The 19566-nt window shown below is 47.9% G+C and overlaps 2 protein-coding genes across 9 annotated transcripts in view; one reads left to right on the plus strand and one right to left on the minus strand.

Annotated features, from left to right (window-relative positions):
• Positions 1-1652: 1652 nt before the first annotated feature.
• On the plus strand, positions 1653-10163 carry nes (nestin). Its single transcript, XM_046400471.1, has 4 exons — positions 1653-2736; positions 3708-3832; positions 5682-5755; positions 6385-10163. The coding sequence occupies exons 1-4, from the start codon at positions 1906-1908 to the stop codon at positions 9156-9158; spliced, it is 3804 nt and encodes a 1267-aa protein (XP_046256427.1). The 5' UTR covers positions 1653-1905; the 3' UTR covers positions 9159-10163.
• Positions 10164-14912: 4749 nt separating this feature from the next.
• The window catches only part of mef2d (myocyte enhancer factor 2d), a 79912-nt gene continuing 75258 nt past the window's right edge, over positions 14913-19566 (minus strand). For all 8 annotated transcript variants that reach the window (XM_046400824.1, XM_046400820.1, XM_046400826.1 and 5 more), the window contains one exon: positions 14913-19262. In XM_046400824.1, the coding sequence (XP_046256780.1) occupies positions 18815-19262 (448 nt within the window). In that variant the 3' untranslated portion in view covers positions 14913-18814. The remainder of the gene's footprint in view (positions 19263-19566) is intronic.

Consider the following 19566-nt stretch of genomic DNA (forward strand, 5'->3'; position numbering starts at 1 on the left):
GTGAAGTTTTTTCTGTCTTATCGCATCAGTGTGAATAAATTAATTGTGATTAAATCAAATTAATGCAGACTCATTAATTAATTCCTAATGAGTTATTCTGTCTGTTGTAATAAATCACACTCAGTTTATTTGAATGAAAATCATATCATTAAATGTGAACATTCACACTGAACATATGTGATAAACTTAACATTTTTTTTGCAATTAAAATACACTATATGGACAAAAGTATTAGGACGCCTGTCCATCACACCGACAGGGACTTTAATGACGTCTCATTGTAAACACACAGACAGCTTTGCAGCTCTAACAGCTTCCACTCTTCTGTGAAGGCTTTCCACAACATGTTGGAGTGTTTCTGTGGGAATTTGTGCCCATTCATGCAGTAGAGCATTTGTGAGGTCACACACGGACCAAAAGGCCTGGCTCACAATCTCCGTTCCAGTTCATCCCAAAGGTGTTGGATGGGGTTGAGGTCAGGGCTTAAACTGTTGCCACAAAGTTGGAAGCATAGCATTGTCCAAAATGTCTTGGTATGCTGAAGCATTAAGATTTCCCTTCACTGGAGGTCAGGGGTCGAGCCCAAAGCCCGAACAACAGCCCAGTCCCAATAATTTTGTCTGCACCCCCATGTAATACTTTGGTATGGCAGACCATGCAGTGTTGAGAAATGTCCACTTGATGGTGATGAGGAGGTCAAGCTGTAACCTTCCGCTGCAAGGCCTGCAGAACATCTGTGAAGGAATTCAGTCCTGTTGCTCTCTAAGTCGTGTCCGGCCTGTCGAGCTGTGTTGATAGGATTGTTATTAGGAAGGGTTTGAATTATTTGGTTTAACTAACGTGTAGTGGAACACGTGTGAAACTCTTTGAAATTAACTAAGAAGGATGTTTGAAATGTGACGCTCTGAAATCTTGATGCACTTTGTGGACTTTTCTTCTCCCAGCATATAAAAACATACGTGACTGTTGTTTCCAAAAGCAGCTTCACATGCTTTTTGTCCTTTTAGGCCACAGTTATTTTATCTAAGGAGAAGAATTACTTTGCTGATGTTTTTCACTCTGTCATTTTTCTGCCACCAGGCAGGTCTGACAAGAGGATGTGTGAAGCGCTGATGTTGTGCAGTCAGTTGTTTGATTATTATCCTCACTTGCTTCACTTGTTTGTTCACTCACTTTGTCATTTCGCAAATCACTGTGAGGTTTTGTGCTCACGTCCAGACTTGTGGCTGCAAACTCTGTTTTGTCTTAAAGCCCACAAAAATCTTTTTGGTGATTTAATTTGCTGTATTACATTTGAGTTTGTTTTAGTCTCTTTGTGTTTTAATGTGTTTTATTTTTCACTGTAAAGCACTGCAGAGAGAGGAGGCCTCTGGTCTTAGACATCTTGGTGGACACCCTGATTTGTGCTCTGTCCTGTTCATGGCTTCTTACTTGTGACATCCTGTCAGTCAAACTGTCTGGCTGCTAATCTTCAACTCTGCATTTCCTGTTAACAACATCTGAATTTCAGCAGACGTTTTTCCCCAGATGGAAAATATGCCAGCTGTGAAAGAGTTAAAGCTGGAAATGACATCACCGTCTCTCTCTGGCTTTTCCCATCTCTTCCAGTCCTCCTGCGCCACCCCCCACCTCATCCCATCTCCCCCTCCAGCCTTCAGTCTCCTCCCTCTCCGTGCCTCCTCCCCTCTTATCCATGTGTCCGTCCCCTTCATTAACTCCAGTATGAAAGGGAAGCCTCTAGCTGGCAGTCGCACCACCGGAGCCTCACAGGAGCCTCACTCAGACAAAAAAAACCCCCACTCACTTGACTCAGTCCTGGACACGGAGACACAGTTGGCTGCCAAATCATAATCAGTGTACCTCTGAGTGAGGCCTCAGTTTGCCAAGATATCTCTGTTTTGTAACATGGAGCTCCACAGAATGCATAAAACCTCTCAGCACAGCCACCTGGGTGAGGAGAAGCACCAGATGCTGAACCTGAACCGGCGCCTGGAGACCTACCTGAGCCGGGTCAAACTCCTGGAGGAGGAAAACGCACTGCTTGCAAAAGAGATCCAAGCTCTGAGGCGCAGCAGTCACGGGGCCTCGACACGAAGGAAGTGTCTGGAGGAAGAGCTGCGGCAGGCCAGGCTGGAGGTGGATGCAGCCTGGAGGGACAGGGTCCTCACCGAGCTGGAGGTCGGCAGGCTGACCGAGGAGCTCCAAACCCTGGATGTGCAGAGGCAGATGGAGGCTCAGGCCCAGCTCAAGGCCAAGATGAAGCTGGAGCAAAGCAGGAGGGAGCTGGAGGAGGAGCAGAGGGCACAGATCTGGCTGAGGGAGAAGGTAAGCCAGCTGGAGCACGAGATGAGACACCTGATTCAAACCCATCAGGAGGACGTGGCCCACTTGGAGGCCAAGTTGACACAGGCCAGAGCCACAGTGCCACCCGCACTGGCTCAAAGGGGCAACCATACACCAAACCTCCTGCAGCTGGGTCAGGAGTACTCCCAGAGGACCACCAGGGCATGGCAGGAGGCGGCAGAGGCCTATCAGGGGCAGTTAGCTCGGCTAGAGGAGTCACTCAACCAGACCAAGAGCCGTTTAACCCAAGTGGGTCAGGAGAAGAGCGAGAGCCAGCTGAGGCTCCAAGCCCTGGAGAAGGAGATTGTCTCCGCTCAGGACGTCAGGCTGCATCTGGAGAAGACTGTAGCCCAGAGAGGACAAAAACACAGCCAGGAGATCCAGCAGCTCCAGGTGAGACACTCAGTTAATGTTCTGCTAACTCAAAGAACAACTGATCCACAATCCAAAGTGGTGCCTGGAAAAACTCATCCCAGGCCTTGATTCTTTGATTAGTGTGCCGGTTGACAGTAAGCTTCATATATATTATACACACACATCTGTGTCATCACAGAGTCAGTCACTGAATATATACTTTTTTAGAGGAAGTAGATATTCACAGTACACTAATAAACTGACAGCTTAAGTTGTGTGAAAGTGTTCATAAGATGACCTGCTCAGGACATGTGCAGTCCCACAGCCTTTCGTGTCTTTAGCATAGCTTCATATAGCATGAACACACACAGTCCAAAATGATGAAGTGACAAATCACAGGGGAATGTGAACAGCTGTCCTTCTGCATGTCGGTTACATGACTGGTGAAGTCTTAAGTGATGATTTCCTGGCGAATATTCAAGGCCTTTAGTGATATGCCAGATGTCCCAGTGAAAGCTTTAAGGGGTGTTGGTGAGCCCGCCCCCCCAGGGGAGAAAAGCCCCTGGTGGGTGCTCATTTAATATTCTGATGGAATGAAAACATTTGGGTGTGAAAGGGAGGGGAGGACCACACATTCATAAATTGGGTCTGCTCGGATTAGTTCTGGGTCACAGTGAAGGCTGAGAGGTGAAGCACCCAAATGAAACACTTTTCAGGACTGCGCTGCTTCCTCCCAGTGCGGTCGTGGACGACCAGCAGCCAGGCTGAACGGGCTGTAACAGTTTGCAAGCGTGATTAAAATGTGTGAGAAAACGTCTGCAGCTGTATTATCATTTTCAGTGGAAACATTTAGATGAGTAGAGCTGAAATAAAGACCTTATTATTCTCTGGACAGCATTTGAACAGCACCCAGAAAATAACCAGCAGCAGCACCAAGACGGTTTATTTTTTCTCTGTGAAAAAAAGCTTCAAGCTGCTTCCTTTTCCTGTTCGACTTCCTGTTTTGGTAGGAGCACTTGGAGGGCCTGGAGGCGGAGAAGGCGGAGCTGGGCCAGCAGGTCGATCATCTCCTCCTGGAGAACCGCGGCCTGCTGCAGGTGAAGATGTCTCTGGGCCTGGAGGTAGCGACGTACAGGTACGCTGCACTGTCAGTCAGCCCAAAATAAAGAAACGGAGTCACTCAACACTCACCCACGTGTTGAAGGAACAAACACACAGTTTTCCGTGTCTGTAAACTGTAGTCTTGTTATTGTAAATATGTGATCAATCCATTCACAGAAAAACATTTTTCTCTTTTTCCCACGACGTCCCAGAGGAAATGGATGCACAGGGTTCGCTGTTTGATTTATGCAGATATTGACTTTCTGCTCATGTCAGCTTTGTATCCTGCTGGATCCCATCACACGTGTTGTGATCAGTGGGGGTAAAATACGCATTCTAACCACTGTTTTGATCACCGTCGTTCAAAATAAAACCGCACATGGAGATTTCTGTTTTAGAAGTCAGCCTTGACTGTTCATGACAGAGAGGCTTTGATGTGTCACGTTGCTGTGAAGAAGAAGAAGAAGAAGAAGAAACTTCAGCTTCGCACTGTGATGTAAAAGCATTAAAACTTCACCAGAGCAAACTTACCTGTTTGAAGTCAGACAGGTGTGGGATGAATGCCTCAGTTAATGTTGATCTCAGCACGTTAAAAGCGTGGCAGCACACATTTTGGGTGTCAGTCTCGTTCGAAGTGTCAGAGGAGCCGAGTGAGTCAGCAGCCTTTGAATTTAAGGATGATGAACTCATCATATGATCGTGTTCAATCCTTAACGCTCAGGTCCAGCTCACAGATTTCCAACCCACAGTCACCATCTCTGCACTTGTTCTACGAAATCAATTAATAATTAGTCATTTTTTAGGCATGAACACACAAAAATGTTTTGGTTCCAGTCTCTCAGATGGGAGGACCTGCAGTTTTTCTTGGTGATTGTAAGATGGACATCATTTGGTTTTGGGCTGTTGGTTAAACAAGTCATTTGAAGGCAGGAACTCGTGGTGGACTTTGCTGACCATTTTCAGCAGCCATCATCATCAACAACATCAAAACAGCCACAGCAAATGCTTTTATAATTAAAACATAATCACGTTGTTACTTAACATAGTGAGGAAATGTTAATGAACATGCGTACATACGTACAGTCAGTGAAGTACTCGACTGGACCCAAACTGGTTTCTGGTGTCAGGATCAACGTTGGTTCCACAGAACAAGTTAGTGAGATCAGTAAGACAGACAAGTTGTGTTTCATACTCATGACAGAATATCACCTCTCAAGTGTCACACATAATTAGTTCAACCCATTCTAACGCTGCTGCTCGGTAACCAGCAAAAGCCCGCTGAGAGAGACCGAGAAGTAAAGATCCGTCTGGACTGAAGGTCACCTCACTGAAACAGCAGCCTCGGATGTCTCGGACAGAGTAGCTCAGCCATTATGGAGCTCTGCAGTGGTGCCTCCTTCTCCCCCTCCTCTTCCTCACACTATTGACCCTCAGCCTTCAGGGAGAAGCTACCGATTTATGAGCTATGGGAGTCTAGAATAACAGCAGAGAACAGCGTGGGGGGGTCAAACTAGAGGACAAATGTCAATGTCATTTACTGCTCAGGAAACTTGATATTTTTTATCAATCAGGATCTTGCAACTAAATGAACACATGAATCTGCTAAACATGCTGCTAATTGTAAGCATGCAGTCCACATGTGTGTGTGTGTGTGTGTGTGTGTGTGTGTGAGGGATTGATGGCAGAGGTTTGTGTGCTGCAGATGGCCCCTCACTGACGGAGCCTTAACTTCATTACCATAACAACAGTCTGTTCCTGCCTTCGCTCTTCTTCCCGCCCACAGCTCTGTGCACAGCATCGTGACGGCGCTTCTGCCTCGTCCAAATTCTGAACATCACAGCGTGCAGACTGTAACCTGCTTCTCTTGTTGTCCGTCTCTACAGAGCTTTGCTGGACAGCGAAAGCCTCAGGGGTGACATCTCTTTGTTAAATCAACCAAGAAACATTCACATCACAGGTAATTACAGTAAACAGAGCTAATTCATCAGCACCATGTCAGTGATTTCAGATCTCACAGAAATCCCCTCCTTTATCTCCACTCTGCTTGGCTGCATTCTTACTTTTCTTTGTAATTTCACTCAATCTAACTAAAAGCCTCTCAGAGTGGGGGGCATTTTTTAACATAATCTGTCATTGTATTAGTCTAATTGGGCAGGGTGTGTGTGTGTGTGTGTGTGTGTGTGCGTGTGTGTGTGTGGAGCTGAGGTAGACACTTTGCATCCTGAAATGCAAGCCACCTAAGAGCATCCCCAAAGCTTACTGAGCCATATGGCTTTGCTTTCCAGTAACTTAGACACCAGTGAAAGGAAATAACGATCAATATCTCCCCATTAGTGTCCAACCTCCACTGAGAACATATGTTTTAATAATGCTTTGGGGAGGCAGAATCTCTACGGTGTCTCTGTCACAGTACAAATACTAAGGATAATTTAAAATACTAGTCAGTGCTGTGTGGAGATATAAAGTATCTTATAGGATGCAGGGTCTTTGGTGAAATTATTAAGTAGATATTTAATCTAAGACATCGGTGCAAGTCATTACTACAGTTCATTGTGTATTCATGAGCTCTGCTCTTGTCCTGCACAGATGCAGTTTTCAGTCCTCGAGGGGTTAAAAAGAATTACCAGACCCAGCTGTGTGCTGGCCACAAGACCACCTCCCCCTCATCTGCCTGTGGAGTAACAGGAACAGGCCCAACAGCCATAACTGCACCACCAGTCAGGAGTGTAAAACCTGTAACCTTCACCAAAACTCCAAAGGCTTCCATAAAACCTGACCGTGAAGATGCAACAAAGTCAGCAGCGTGGGAGACAGCCTATCCTAAAATTGTGCAGGATGGAGCTGTTGAAAATTTCAGACCACAGGAGGTTTGTGAGAAAGTCACCTATGCTGAGCCTCTGTCACCTCCCGATGAGCAGGAGGCCCTCGCTGAAACATCGGAGGACAAAGGAGGTGACGGGGACTGGAGCAACGCTGGTGCTGAACCTCATGTGGAAAGACCAGGTGCTGAGTCACCTGTCAGTTATCAGGCTGAGTTTGGCCTCTGCATCGAACCACCATCCAGCGGTGAAGTGAGGCAGTTCACCACACCCGAGCTCACATCAGACCATGACAGAATGACACAGGAAACCTGCAGTTTCCCAGGTGGATCTGATAAAGATGTGGCTTTCGACACACCCGCTGAAAAAGAAGATACGCAAGAGCCACGCGCTCCAGTTGATGCATGGTTAGATAAGGACAAAAAGGCAAAAGAAGAGAGTGTGCAAGAGGAAACCTCAGATTCGGAAACCGAGGCGGTCATTGAACCAGACTTCGAATCCAGGACGAGCAGTCCAGTGTCCGAATATGAGCATGAAGAAAGCGGCTTCAACAAAGAGTCGGATTTCAGCGGAGATGAAAACATCTCAAAGGAGGTAAGACAAGTGGAGCTGAGGCAAGAAATCAGTGGTGCCATAGTAGGAACAAATGAGATGGATGTTGAGGAAAAGTTGTACCCTGATGGAGAAGAGATGGACACGTGGGACAGTGTTATAGAAAGGAAGGTTGATCTGAAGACAGAAGACGGCGTAGAAAAGCATGAAGAAAAACGACAGCACGCTGAGCCAGAGGAGGACATATCGACGAGAGAACAAGAGAGAGAAATTAGGCAGGATTTTGCTACAGACACACAGCAAAATCACCAGGTGACGGAAACACAAAGAGATGGCGAAGAACTGCATGTAACATCAGACCAACAGCCTGAACAGCTTCCAGACAATGAAGAAGATGATGAAGAGGAGGATTCTCAAAACGTCTCAGTGTCATGGAGGACCGAGCTGGAGAGCGACAGCTACGCTCAGGACAACACCCTCGCCGACACTCGCCCTCTGATTCGATACAAAAGCGACGAGACTGACGGCAACACTCAGGCATCACACGTGGATGAGAGCGAGTCCAGTGAAGGCGAACAGGAAAAGAAGATCGGAGAGGCGGGACCTGGAACGTGGGATGAAGACAAGTCAAAGAGATTTGGAACGATGGAAGATCTGTGTGAAGAAGAGGAGGCACTGGATGAGGAATATCATCTGGGATATACTCATACTGAGGACAATGCAGAGGAAATGATCAGGGAAGTCAGCGAGGGACATTTGGATGAAGAAACCGAAGAAGTTATCAAAGCCGCGGTGCCCTCAAACGTGGACTTCGAGGAGGAGTTGGAGACCGACAGACTTGTGGAACAGGAGCTAGAAAACTTAGCCACAGACAGCTACAGAGCTCACTTCACACAGCAGCAGGACTGTGAGAGTGAGAAGCTGCTACATCCACAGCGCAAGCCCATCGAAGAAATGACGGAGGAAGAGGAGGCTGCAAAACCAGAGGACACGCCGTCCTGTGTGAAACCGGAACTGAGAGCAAACCCGGAACTCACACCTTCCACTACAATTACAGAACAACCACATGACAAACTGTGCTTCAGTGAGTTGTCAGTGACAGACACTCCAGCTGATGAGGAGGTCCAGCATGAAGATCGAGAAGCTCCAGAAAAAAGAGAGGAGGAGGATGAACACAATGTGTCCACGGTGACGCATGCTGATGTAACAGAAGATCACTCCGGCTTTAGGGATTTGGAAGAAATCAACAGCTCTGTGTTACAGCTAACAGCAGATCAGAAAACCCTGCTGGATGTGGCTGAGATGAAGGAGGCTGCACCTGTAGAGGCATCCAGTGTATCTCAAGAACATCTCATTGAAGAGGCTGCAGTCTGTCGGGAAGTTCCAGAGACAGCTGAATGGGAAGTTCTGGAGAACCCAAATGAGGACTTTGAAATCAGAGATCAGAATGAAGCCTATGATGAATGTAATAATGTGCCTGAATCCACTGAAAAGGATCTCCACCACGATGGAGGCGTTTGGACACATGGAGAGGATCTCCGTGAGAGCTGTCCCGGCAGCGTGCCCGATGAAAATGATATCTTTGTGGTTAAAGACTCAGCAGAAGTATTGAACACAAACGGCAAAGACACCAGCCTCCAAGGTTTCTTCAGCTCTGGTGTAAAGAATGACTTCTGGGTGTCCTCCTTGGAGACCGGGGCCACCTATCAACCAGACGATGCCAGTAACGAACCAGCTGAGCAAACCAATCAGAGTCTCGGGTTCGCCGACAACTTGGTATGGGGGGATTTGGAAAACCCGAATGCTAACTGGAAGTCCAGTGTAGATACTGACTATTCTGAAGCCGTGGTCATCAAGGAGGAGCAGGAGCAGATGCTTTCAGGCGTCAAGCAGGTGTTGAGTAGAAATGTTGCTGAGGGTGAGCTCGTCCATTCTGAGGAGTCTGAAGCTGAGGCTGAATCCTGGTCATCTGGGGAGGAAGTAGTATGAAACGTGGTGAGAAGTTTGAGTCAGACAAGTTTTAGACTTGATGAGTGTTAGTTTTCCATAGAGTAAGTCGTGCCTTGGGTGGGCACCTCAGCGACGCTAACCACCAATGTGCCACTTAAAGACACCGAGCGCCCGCCTTGTTTCAGACCTACCTGACTCGCCATTTTTTCTTCTAATTGTTTAAACTGTGTGCATGTAGTGGAAGAAGGTGTGGCGTGTTTGCATGAGAGAACAGCATGAGGACAGAACAAAGAATGTCATCTGAAAGTCAAAGCGTTTATTGATTGCCACCTAATCTGATTTTCACTGACTGATGGAAATCAATGAGAGCAGGAGGGTGGGAGTCACTGCGCTGGACAACCTCTTTGCATGTTTTACCTACACAGAGTGAACGACTGTTTGGCGAGTTAATGATAAAAGCCAATTTTGACAAGTTATGTCTGTATCTGACTGGCCTGAAACTGACTTTTTATTTCCAGCCATCGAGTTTTTGCTGTGGTACATTTACAGTCCAAAATAAACAGTAGATTGATTACTTGATTACTGAGTCTCTGTGTTTGAATGTTTTATTACTAACTTGCACAACACACCTCACGCATCAACATTACCCAGGTTAGCTTCACAGAAGATCTTTAATGTTGTGTTATCGTTTTAGGACAAACGTATCACTTTATTTTACAGGTTTGTCATTTCCTCCAGAGTGTGTTCCACTAGCACACGACTGTATAACACGAGACAAATCCGGCAGGCTTTTTCATTGTGGAGAGCAGTGAAGTGGAAGTCAGAGGGAGTCGAGCATCAGCAGTGGAAACTAAACTGGCAAACTAAAATTCTCTCACAAATCGAGGGTAACTGGTTAGTGATGGTTTCTTCTTCTAAAATCGGGATGCAGTTACACCCCCAAGAGAAGGTCAAGAAACCAGCTGCTTGCTGCCTTCTAGCAACTTCCATCTTTGTTTCCCTTGGGGTTTTCACTGAGAAGGGCTGTGAAGCTGTGTGTGTGTGTGTGTGTGTGTGTGTGTGTGTGTGTGTGTGTGTCTGTGTGTGTGTCTGGGCTTGGCAGCATCCCAGCCAGCCTCGCTGAGCTCAAAGCAGACAAGCTAACAAAGCAGCACGGGGGCCTGCACAAGCAAACAGCCGTCCCACGAGGAAGAAAGTCCGAAAACAGGGAACAATGCGTGACCTCATCTCCACTGAATCCACCCTCACCCCCCCCCCCCCCCCACCCCCCCCACACCTCACACCACCCTCCCCATCCTTGTCATTCATTTTGAGTTTCCCGAACAATGAAGGCTATTTTAGCTGCTGCCCGCCTCCTCACAGCCCAAATGTGCCCGATGAGACATTCAGCGAGGAAGGAAACTGCAGCCGGTCGTATTCACTGTGGGCAGGCTGCAGTGCTGGAATGGCATTACGGCAGCTGTCTGGCATGTTCCTATTCTCTGCCTATCAATAGGCGTCCCCTTCCCCGAGACCACACGATCACGAAGTGTGATAAGGAGATCTTTATCGAGAGGAGAGCAGCAGCAAATAAGACAAAAACTGATTTAATATTAAAGTGAGATTCAGGATGATGAACACATACTCTGTCTCTGTCTGCCAGTAATAAAATATTTTATGTTGTTTCAGTTTTGAATATGCATTAAAATAAATGTAGAAGAAAAAATCAGATCATGCTGAAGACAGGTGTCGCTCGGAGAGGCGTCTCTCCTCGACATCTCGTCAGGTGAGCTGCTGGCGTTTCCTCACCTCCTCACTGACCTCCTCACTGACCTCCCTGAGCGACACGTTTCTGCCTGAACAAAAAGGGATTTGCTCTCTAACAAAGCCTGTCGGGATCCTTCTGTAATGTTTTCAGTCACAGCCTGCGAGGGGCCAAAAAGCACTTTTACGTTTTGTATTTTAGCTAAGAGTTAATTAAAGTCAGTTTGGCTTTAACTAATAAGGCTGTCTAAAGCAACAGAGTGTCTATGAGCATCCAGGGAGCCTGATATTTTAAAAATACACCAGCGATTGTGTAGTTAAAAGTTAGCCTGACACAGAACTCAAATTTTGAGACATGCATTTGGCACATTTGGCATTACTGGTTAGCACTAAATCATTTTTAATGGCCACCTGAATCATAATATTCTTTGGCAGCTTCACAGAGCAGCAGGCTGTCACTGAGGGTCAAACCGACCATCAACAGCACGTGTTTACGGCCCAGTTTTCACTAACAAGCTCCCCGACTCACACACAACTTGGCAAACTTGTTAATGAATCTAATCGGCGCAGTGAGAGGAATATCTGAACAGAAGCATGTGTCCCGTCTGTTCAAACCGAGTTCCAGTTTCTTACAAACTGCGAGTAAGAAACACGTCTGCTCGTCTTCATTTTGAGCTCCTGAAGTCATTGATCTCTAAACAAAATTTAGGTTGAAAACAGTTGCCACAGAGTTTCACTTAAGACACGCTGGGTATCAGCACGCTTCAGTGGCCCAGCTGTGATCAATGGCCTCTGGATTATCACGGGGGGGGAGGTGTGTTTGCACGAGTCCATTAGGAGAGACGTAAACCACTTTCAGCTCTTTGTGTGGTGTGTGTGTGTGCGCATGTGTGTCCTGATGGCCATCTGCCATTCGTCATCCCGTCTCCATTGATTTACTGCTGATGTCACTGGTGTGAATGATGGAGGAGCTGGGTTCTCCTTCTTCAGGTCCCCATAATGTCAGAAAAGGCATTAAGGCATTTGTCTACATACACCATGTAGACAAAAGTATTGGGACAGCTGCCCATCACACCGACAGGGACTTTAATGACGTCTCATTGTAAACACACAGACAGCTCAGCAGCTCTAACAGCTTCCACTCTTCTGTGAAGGCTTTCCACAACATGTTGGAGTGTTTCTGTGGGAATTTGTGCCCATTCATGCAGTAGAGCATTTGTGAGGTCACACACTGATGTTGGACCAAAAGGCCTGGCTCACAATCTCCGTTCCAGTTCATCCCAAAGGTGTTGGATGGGGTTGAGGTCAGGGCTCTGTGTGGGCCAGTCAAGTTCTTCCACACCAAACTCATCCAACCATGTCTTTATGGAGCTTTGCTTTGTGCACTGGGGCACAGTCATGCTGGAATAGAAAAGGGCCTTCAACAAACTGTTGCCACAAAGTTGGAAGCATAGCATTGTCCAAAATGTCTTGGTGAGCTGAAGCATTAAGATTTCCCTTCACTGAAGGTCAGGGGCCGAGCCCAAAGCCTGAAGAACAGCCCCATAAAGAGGCGTGTCTGGATACTTTTGTCTGTGTGGTGTATAAGCTGTGAGAGAATACTTCAGTGCCCCACTAAGGACTCCCCAGTCAAAAAAGTCTGGACACGCCCCTGCATTTTGGCCTGAGGGTGGTGCTCGCGGAGGTTGTGCAGTGGAAAGAGTTCCTCCTGGAGGACTTCGTCACTTGACACTTTGACCTTGCACCTTCGTGGCCCTGCTGTCTAATTTCGTTGTACAGGCAACTGTTCAGTGACAATAAAGGTCTCGAATCTTGAATGGCTGCAGTAAATTTATGAAAACCTGGCCAACAATCAAAGGACAGAGTGGAAGTTGTGATTGTGTGGGTCAAACTTTCACCTTTTTAATCAGTTTACTTCCCCTGTCACAAATATGAGCGCATGAGACACCCAGCAGTGCTTCACTGTGAGGATGTTACTCTGATGACACTTTTCACTTTCTGACATGCGCTACATGCAAGCTGCACTGAAGACGCGACGAACAAGCAACTGAAACCCACAAAATGTTTTTCCTGAGCCTCGTGGGTCATCGGTCGCAGCACCAAACAGGACTTGCCTCGTGTCTGTCTCTGTGATCAGCATCCAAAGCCTGCCTGTCAGGTCATCGGCTCGTATCAAAATAGAGCAGAAGTTGCACCGCAGTGTGCAATCTGCTCCTGACAGCTGCAGGTCAGACTCGAGAGTGGAAAATAAAAACTCTAATCCTCAGTGAAGGTTGTGAGCTGCATGTTCGAGCTTTCCGTTTTAATACTGGCTCACACTTAACGAGTCTCATGCAGATTTGACTCTCGATCTGAAGATAAAAGAGCAACCCGACTCCCGGTTTGACCTCGAGCCTTGTGTGCGGGGGTGAGGAGTGTGGAGTGTGGAGTCTTTCACCGCAGCTAACGAACCTGAAAGGCCCCTCACCAGTTTTAAACCTCTAAAACCGAGGAACCTTCTCATTTGAGATCTTTTACAGCCGGGCAGAAGGTGGGCGTCACACCCAGGAAGGATCCCACGTGAAATAACAACAGCAACACAGAGATGAACTGAAGTGAAGTGAAGTGAACATCCAGCTCGCGCCCACACAACCAAACGTTACATAACCAAACACAGGAGGAGGAAAGAGAACTGCGGAAGTGAAGAAACACAGCTGGTTGACAGCTGCCAGGCCTGTTCAGACCATTCAGACTGAGTCAGGCTCACTTTAATTCAAGATTAGATTATTTGACATTAACAACGAGTGTGTGCAGCAGTGGATTCAAACCTGCTCGGAGTGTTTTTCTCGAGCTGAACGGATTCAGCTGAGGGGGGTTTGGTCCCCGTGTTGGTGTGTGCGTCTGCCTGCACGCCACACCATAATCCAATCAGTGTCTAAATGAGGTTAGACGTGTGCTGGCAGACGGGCCACACCCACGACCACACAGAGGACGACTCACATCCTGTCCTCCATGTCTCAGCAGCCGCAAAGCACACAGACAACAAGTCAGCACGACAACAAAACCTGCTCAGTCACGGGGAGGCTTCACGCCGACCCCGCAGCACGACGCGGAAGCCGAGTCTGAGCCTGGAAACACAAGGTCTTCACACACACGCTCGTGTTTTAACCATCCTGAGAAAACAGGCGGCCTTCATCGCTCCCTGGCAGGAGAGACAGGGTGGCTGCTGGACAGACAGTGGCTGGACTGTCCAGGTGGACATCTGAGTGTGTGGTTATTATTAGCAGCCTGTTGAGCCAGGAGTGTGTGTGTCTGTCTGAGACGTGAGCTGGACCAGCTGACCGTGGCAGCTGACGGTCAGCTCGCTCATTCCCGGGTTCGCCGCCCGTCCTCAGCCAACTGCTCCTGGCGACGTGGAAACGTGACGCTGCAGTTGCTCCTTGGAAACACACAAAGGAAAAGACGTAAAGAAAACGGGGTCATCATGAAGGACGAGATGTTCTGCAGTCCTGCGCTTCACGGAGGACACAAATCCAGGCTATAAAGACATAATAAGTAACATTTCTGCATTAAAACGGCTCAACCTTTGTCATACATTTTGTTAAACTGTGTACTTACATCCTCCCAAAACGAAATCTGCAACTTATTCAGGCTGAAGATGAGTTTCATTTCCTGTTGCTGTAACTTCCAGGAGCAGGTGAGCGAGTGTGGAAGGAAGTCGGTGAATAAAACATCACTCCGTTAATATCTCTGTCGGAGTTAAACATCGCGGTTAATTTGCACAGCTTCCTGTTTTTCTTTACATCCTGGGTCCACTGAGGTCACCAAAGAAGCTAAACCTCCACCGACTCCTCACACACGCAGCTTTTAAACAATCATTTTCCTGAAAAACATTTGAACATTTTGGAAACTGAAATTCTTGACCCTTGAGCAGCTTCCTCTGCATCCCCGCAGCTCGTGTCCTGCAGTGCAAACAGCACCAACACCAAACACTGGAGCGCCATCCAGTGGTGGCAGCATGAAACTGCAAGCAGACGGACACAAAATGAAAGACACCAACTCAAACCTTTCTGTAGGTCAACTTGTCTATTTAATATATAAAATACGTTAAAACATACGCAAAAAGGGCAGGAGGGTAAGAGGGGACCAATGGATACTTTGGTACAATAACAAACACTTTTTTGTAAAAGCAGTATAGAATTTGTAATAACATATCAGTGCATACTTTATTTATGAAAATATACACAAATTGTATATCATTCTCCAAAAACAACAAAAAAGTATCTTTACAACAAAAAAAGCAGACTAGCCGAACACAATATATTAGCTATAATTTATTTTAAACTTTTTTCTTCAATTTCATTTTTTTTTTCCTTAAACATATTTCTGTGTGATGAATATTTGTGTCCATATTACATCTTATTTCCTATAACATGATTCACTCTTGGCTTGTTTTTAAACGCTCATGCATTGACATCATTGTGTCTGGTCAGATATAAGTTAGACGTGTCACGCTGACCCCACCCCGCCGCCGCCGCCCTGCCCCTCCCTCCACGTGTGCGTGGACTGAGAGGTTTTTTGTACATTGGACTCGAAAGTTGCAGCATTGAAGCAGTTTGTGGACTCGCTCGGCGTCTCCGTCCGCAGCCACACGTGCACTAACATCGCTATGCTTGTGTGGTTTGTTTCATGTCATAAAAATCGTGCAACATTAGTAACACCCTTTTTGAAGAAAAAAGGAAAACAAATCCCCAAAACAGAAAAAAAAATATTTATAGAATATTTTTATATCATAAAATAAAAATCCAAATAAAACAAGATGCCTAACCTACACAAAGAAAAACAAAACGCAGATTTCTATACCATCACGACCATCAGGGGAGGCTGTGGTCATGATGATAATAATAATAAGAATAATAATAATATCAATGCTCAGAGAACAATTAAAAACAGACTGTCACCAGCACAAATTAACACTGGAAAGTGAGCTCTAAACATCAGTATACAGGAGCAAGAAGAACCGCTTTCAACAGGTGTGGGGGGTGCAGGTTCTTAAAACTATTCCTCAGCACGATTGTCTTTGTGTTTCGTGATTACAGCGACCCCTAGTGTTGCTCTACAGAACATGCAACCACTGGAACTCCTGAGAGTCCCCGTTCGAGGCCAGCCTACGGCCTCCTGCCCGGGGTCCACGGCTTTTTCTTTTTTTGTTCGAAGCTCAGGGAACAACAGTCCTAACAGTCAAAGGATGGGATTCACGTTCGGTCTGCCACGCGCTCAGAAAAGCAACGCCGACGCACAGACTCGTCACGGGGGGGGACGACAGACGGAGGGGGAGAAAAGGGGGAAGTGAGGAGACGGGAGTTTCCCTTAAAGAAACAAAACGACCCCCAGCATCAGCTGACTCATTTCAGTGCTGACACCTGCAGTGTGGACGGTGTGTGTGAGTGTGTGTGAGTGTGTGTGAGACTAACCTCCCAGAGAGGCAGGGAAACACAGCGGGTGAGTGAGTGAGTGACAGGGGCGACAGGGGCGTGAGGAGGGCCTGTCCACGAGGAGGACGTGGCGGCTGCGTTGGATTTGGGAGGTAGTCATTAAAGGATCAAGACTCGCTCTGAAGCCTCCGGCTTAGCGCCAAACGACACCCAAACTGCCTCCAAAGCTTTTAACGAGCAAATGGACGGAGGCTGCAGAGGGCTTTCAGGGGAAAATAATACAAATAAATAAATAAATACATGAATTTGTTTCTAAAACCGACCCACTAAACCCTGACTCACCCTTTGCCTCCTGTCGCAGAGATGACTTCTCTCACGTCTTTAACCTTCACGGTTTTTGGTTTTTTTTGCCTCCACGTCACATGACAGTGACGGGCGCACGTGGCTCTTAACAGGACAGCAACGCGGAGTTTGGCTGGAAAACAACACTTTACTTAACATTAAGTAGTCGCCATGTTTGCTAACATTAGTTTTAGGCCAACAGGGGACAAACTGATCGTAGATGGAAAGATGAACGAGTGATTCAGCGTTTTTAGCCAAACTTTTCAGCTGAGTCATTACTCTGTGAGTGATTTCACTATTAAAAATCATTTCAGTGAGTTAAATGTGCCACTCAAGCTTTAGAAAGACTTCTTCTAACCTTTTACTTCCTGCCACCATAACGTCTTATGAGCACGTTTTTCTGCAGCATCTGAGCATTTCAGATCACCTGAACCTGAATACCTGAATGAACCTGAATACCTGAATTCATTTTTAAACGGGCAGCCAGTGAGCCACCACAAATGTTTACGGCTGCAAAGGGAGCTCTGATCAAATTAACTAAATTACAACACAATTTGTAGGATTAAATAAATAAAAAGTGCAGAGATGTACTCGTGTATCAGTCTAACCTGTGTGTGTATGTGTGTGTGTGTGTCCACGGGGCAGGTGTGTGTTAAGGTGTCAGGGCTCGGGGTGGGTGCAGGTGGGGGTTGGGGGGTTCAGGTAAAGTGCGCTCCATCAGTGACAGAGTCCTGACCATCGCTCACTGAAAACAGTCCGAGTCGCCACGGCTACGTCTTCCCTTTCCGCCTCTGCAGCGCCCTCTCTTGGCTTGTCGTCATATTACACTTTTATGTACACGCATAAATAACAATAAAAAAGAGGAGCGATCCACTGAGAATCAACGCGTTTGCTTTTTCTCTCGTTCCTTAGGGGACATCCTGCTGAATATAGACTTCATATGTACAATCCCTGTCGTCTGCTGAAGCCCCCGGCCCCAGAGGCAGAGCTGCCCTCGCTACCGCCGGAAGCTGTTTCAATGTATGCGCGTGTTTCATCTGCACCCTCAGATCAGCTCGTCTCCGTCACACAGAAGCCACAAAGGTTACAGATTGCTTATGTACACGTCACCTCCGCCCTCTGCGCCAAACACGAGTCGCTTCACAAAAACAACGTCGGCCGCGTGCATCGCAGGTGTGTGTTCAAACTGACCGCCAACACTTGACCGCATCACTGAGGTAACAAACCCGCGCGCGCACGCACACATACACACGCGCGCGCCTTTCTCAGCATCCGTAGTTGACCAGCCGCGTCATGTGTGGCTGAGCTGCCGCAGCTCGTCCCTGATTCAAAGAAAAGCAGCCTCTCACCCCTTCAACAGATCAGGTCCACTTCAGACCCGCGGCCCGTAGACGCGGACTCCGGCTCGGCTCGGCTCGGCTCGGGAGGGAGGGAGGCGAGCTTTTTTTAAATTATTATTATTTATTTTTATTTTAGTGTCTTTGTGTTCAAAACGAATCCCCAAACTCTAAAGATCAACAATCAAGACAGAAGGACAAAACTCCACACTTTAAAAAACAAAAAGAGCAAAACGGCCCAAACCGGCTTCTTACAAAAGAAACAAGAACCGGAAGCGAAGCCGCGCAGCCCCGCCATGTGGCGGCCTGACTCCGCTCACAAACACACAGTCAGGACGTGAGGGTGGGAGACCGGCCGCGAGACCAGCAGCACGTCGGCTCTGCCTGCGGCCGGCGGGTCAAATCGTCCAAGTGGCCAAATTGAGGATTTTACTGGCCGCTGCGGCCTCGTGAGAAACTCGTCTGCTCAAAGACAGCTGAATAAAGTCCAACATGATAAATAATCCCTGGTTTGGTGGCTCAACCCCTCGGGGTTTTGTCTGTGTGTGAGTCAAAGAGTTCAAAGGTGTGTGCACATTGTCATACAAGTGTGTGTGTGTGTGTGTGTGTGTCAGTTTCCATACGTGCCACATGAGCGTGTGTTAGCATGCTTGTGTTGTCTGCATGTTTTCCTGGACAGGTAGGTTACAGCAGGTTACTGTGTGTGTGTGTGTGTGTGTGTGTGTGTGTGTGTGTGTGTGTGTGTGTGTGTGTGGGGAAGGAGATCGGGGGGCATCAGGGCTGGTGGGGGCATGTACACAAGCCACAAGTACACATCTCCATCCTCCATCCGTCCGTCCGTCCCTCTCTGGCCGTCTCTTCATGTGACCCAGGTGTCCAGTCTCATTCTCTTGACGTTGGTCCCGTCCTGCTCCTGGGGCTCGGCTGATGAGGGCCGCAGGAGGACCGTGGCGGGCTGTTGGGCCCCGCCGCCGCTGGCCTGGTGGTGAAAGTCTGGACCCCCTCCTCGTCCCTGGGCGCCGTCGTCCCGGTCACTGCCCTCATACGAGCTGCCGTTGCTGCTGAGGCTGTCGACCGGCGAGCGGCCTTGACCTCCCACGTCCAGGCGCAGGGTAGCCGGGTAGGCGACCGTCACCAGGCCTTGTCCCTGGACTTGACCCTGGCCTCCTGTCCCGCCTCCGCCTCCCCCGCCTGTGGAGATGGGAGTGCTGCGGTCGCGGTTTGGCGAGACGGGTTCGGACTTGATGTTGACGTTGGGGTTTGTGTTGACTGTCAGTGCGGCGCCCTGCGGTATGTGACCCACCGGCCTGCAAAGAAGAGGAAACAAAAAGAGTGAGACTACGAACAGGATGGAGGACATCCTTCAGCAGCACAGGACAGCAGACCTTCACTGGACAGTTTGCAGGGATGAAACAGCCAATGCTGCGGCGAGTTCGAGGAACGGCCGCGGTCAGATCAAAGCATCAGGCGTATGCAGGTGGACATGAAGCGGCCTTTCACCAGGATAAGCTGGCCTTCGCCAAAGCTCAACCAGGCCGACGTGGGTGGACTTCAGCACAGGGAGAACAAGCACACATGAAACAAACAGAAGCACACGCAGTCCATAAGCCA

This window comes from Scatophagus argus, chromosome 9 (genome assembly GCF_020382885.2).
Source record: "Scatophagus argus isolate fScaArg1 chromosome 9, fScaArg1.pri, whole genome shotgun sequence".
Taxonomy (NCBI): Eukaryota; Metazoa; Chordata; class Actinopteri; family Scatophagidae; genus Scatophagus; species Scatophagus argus.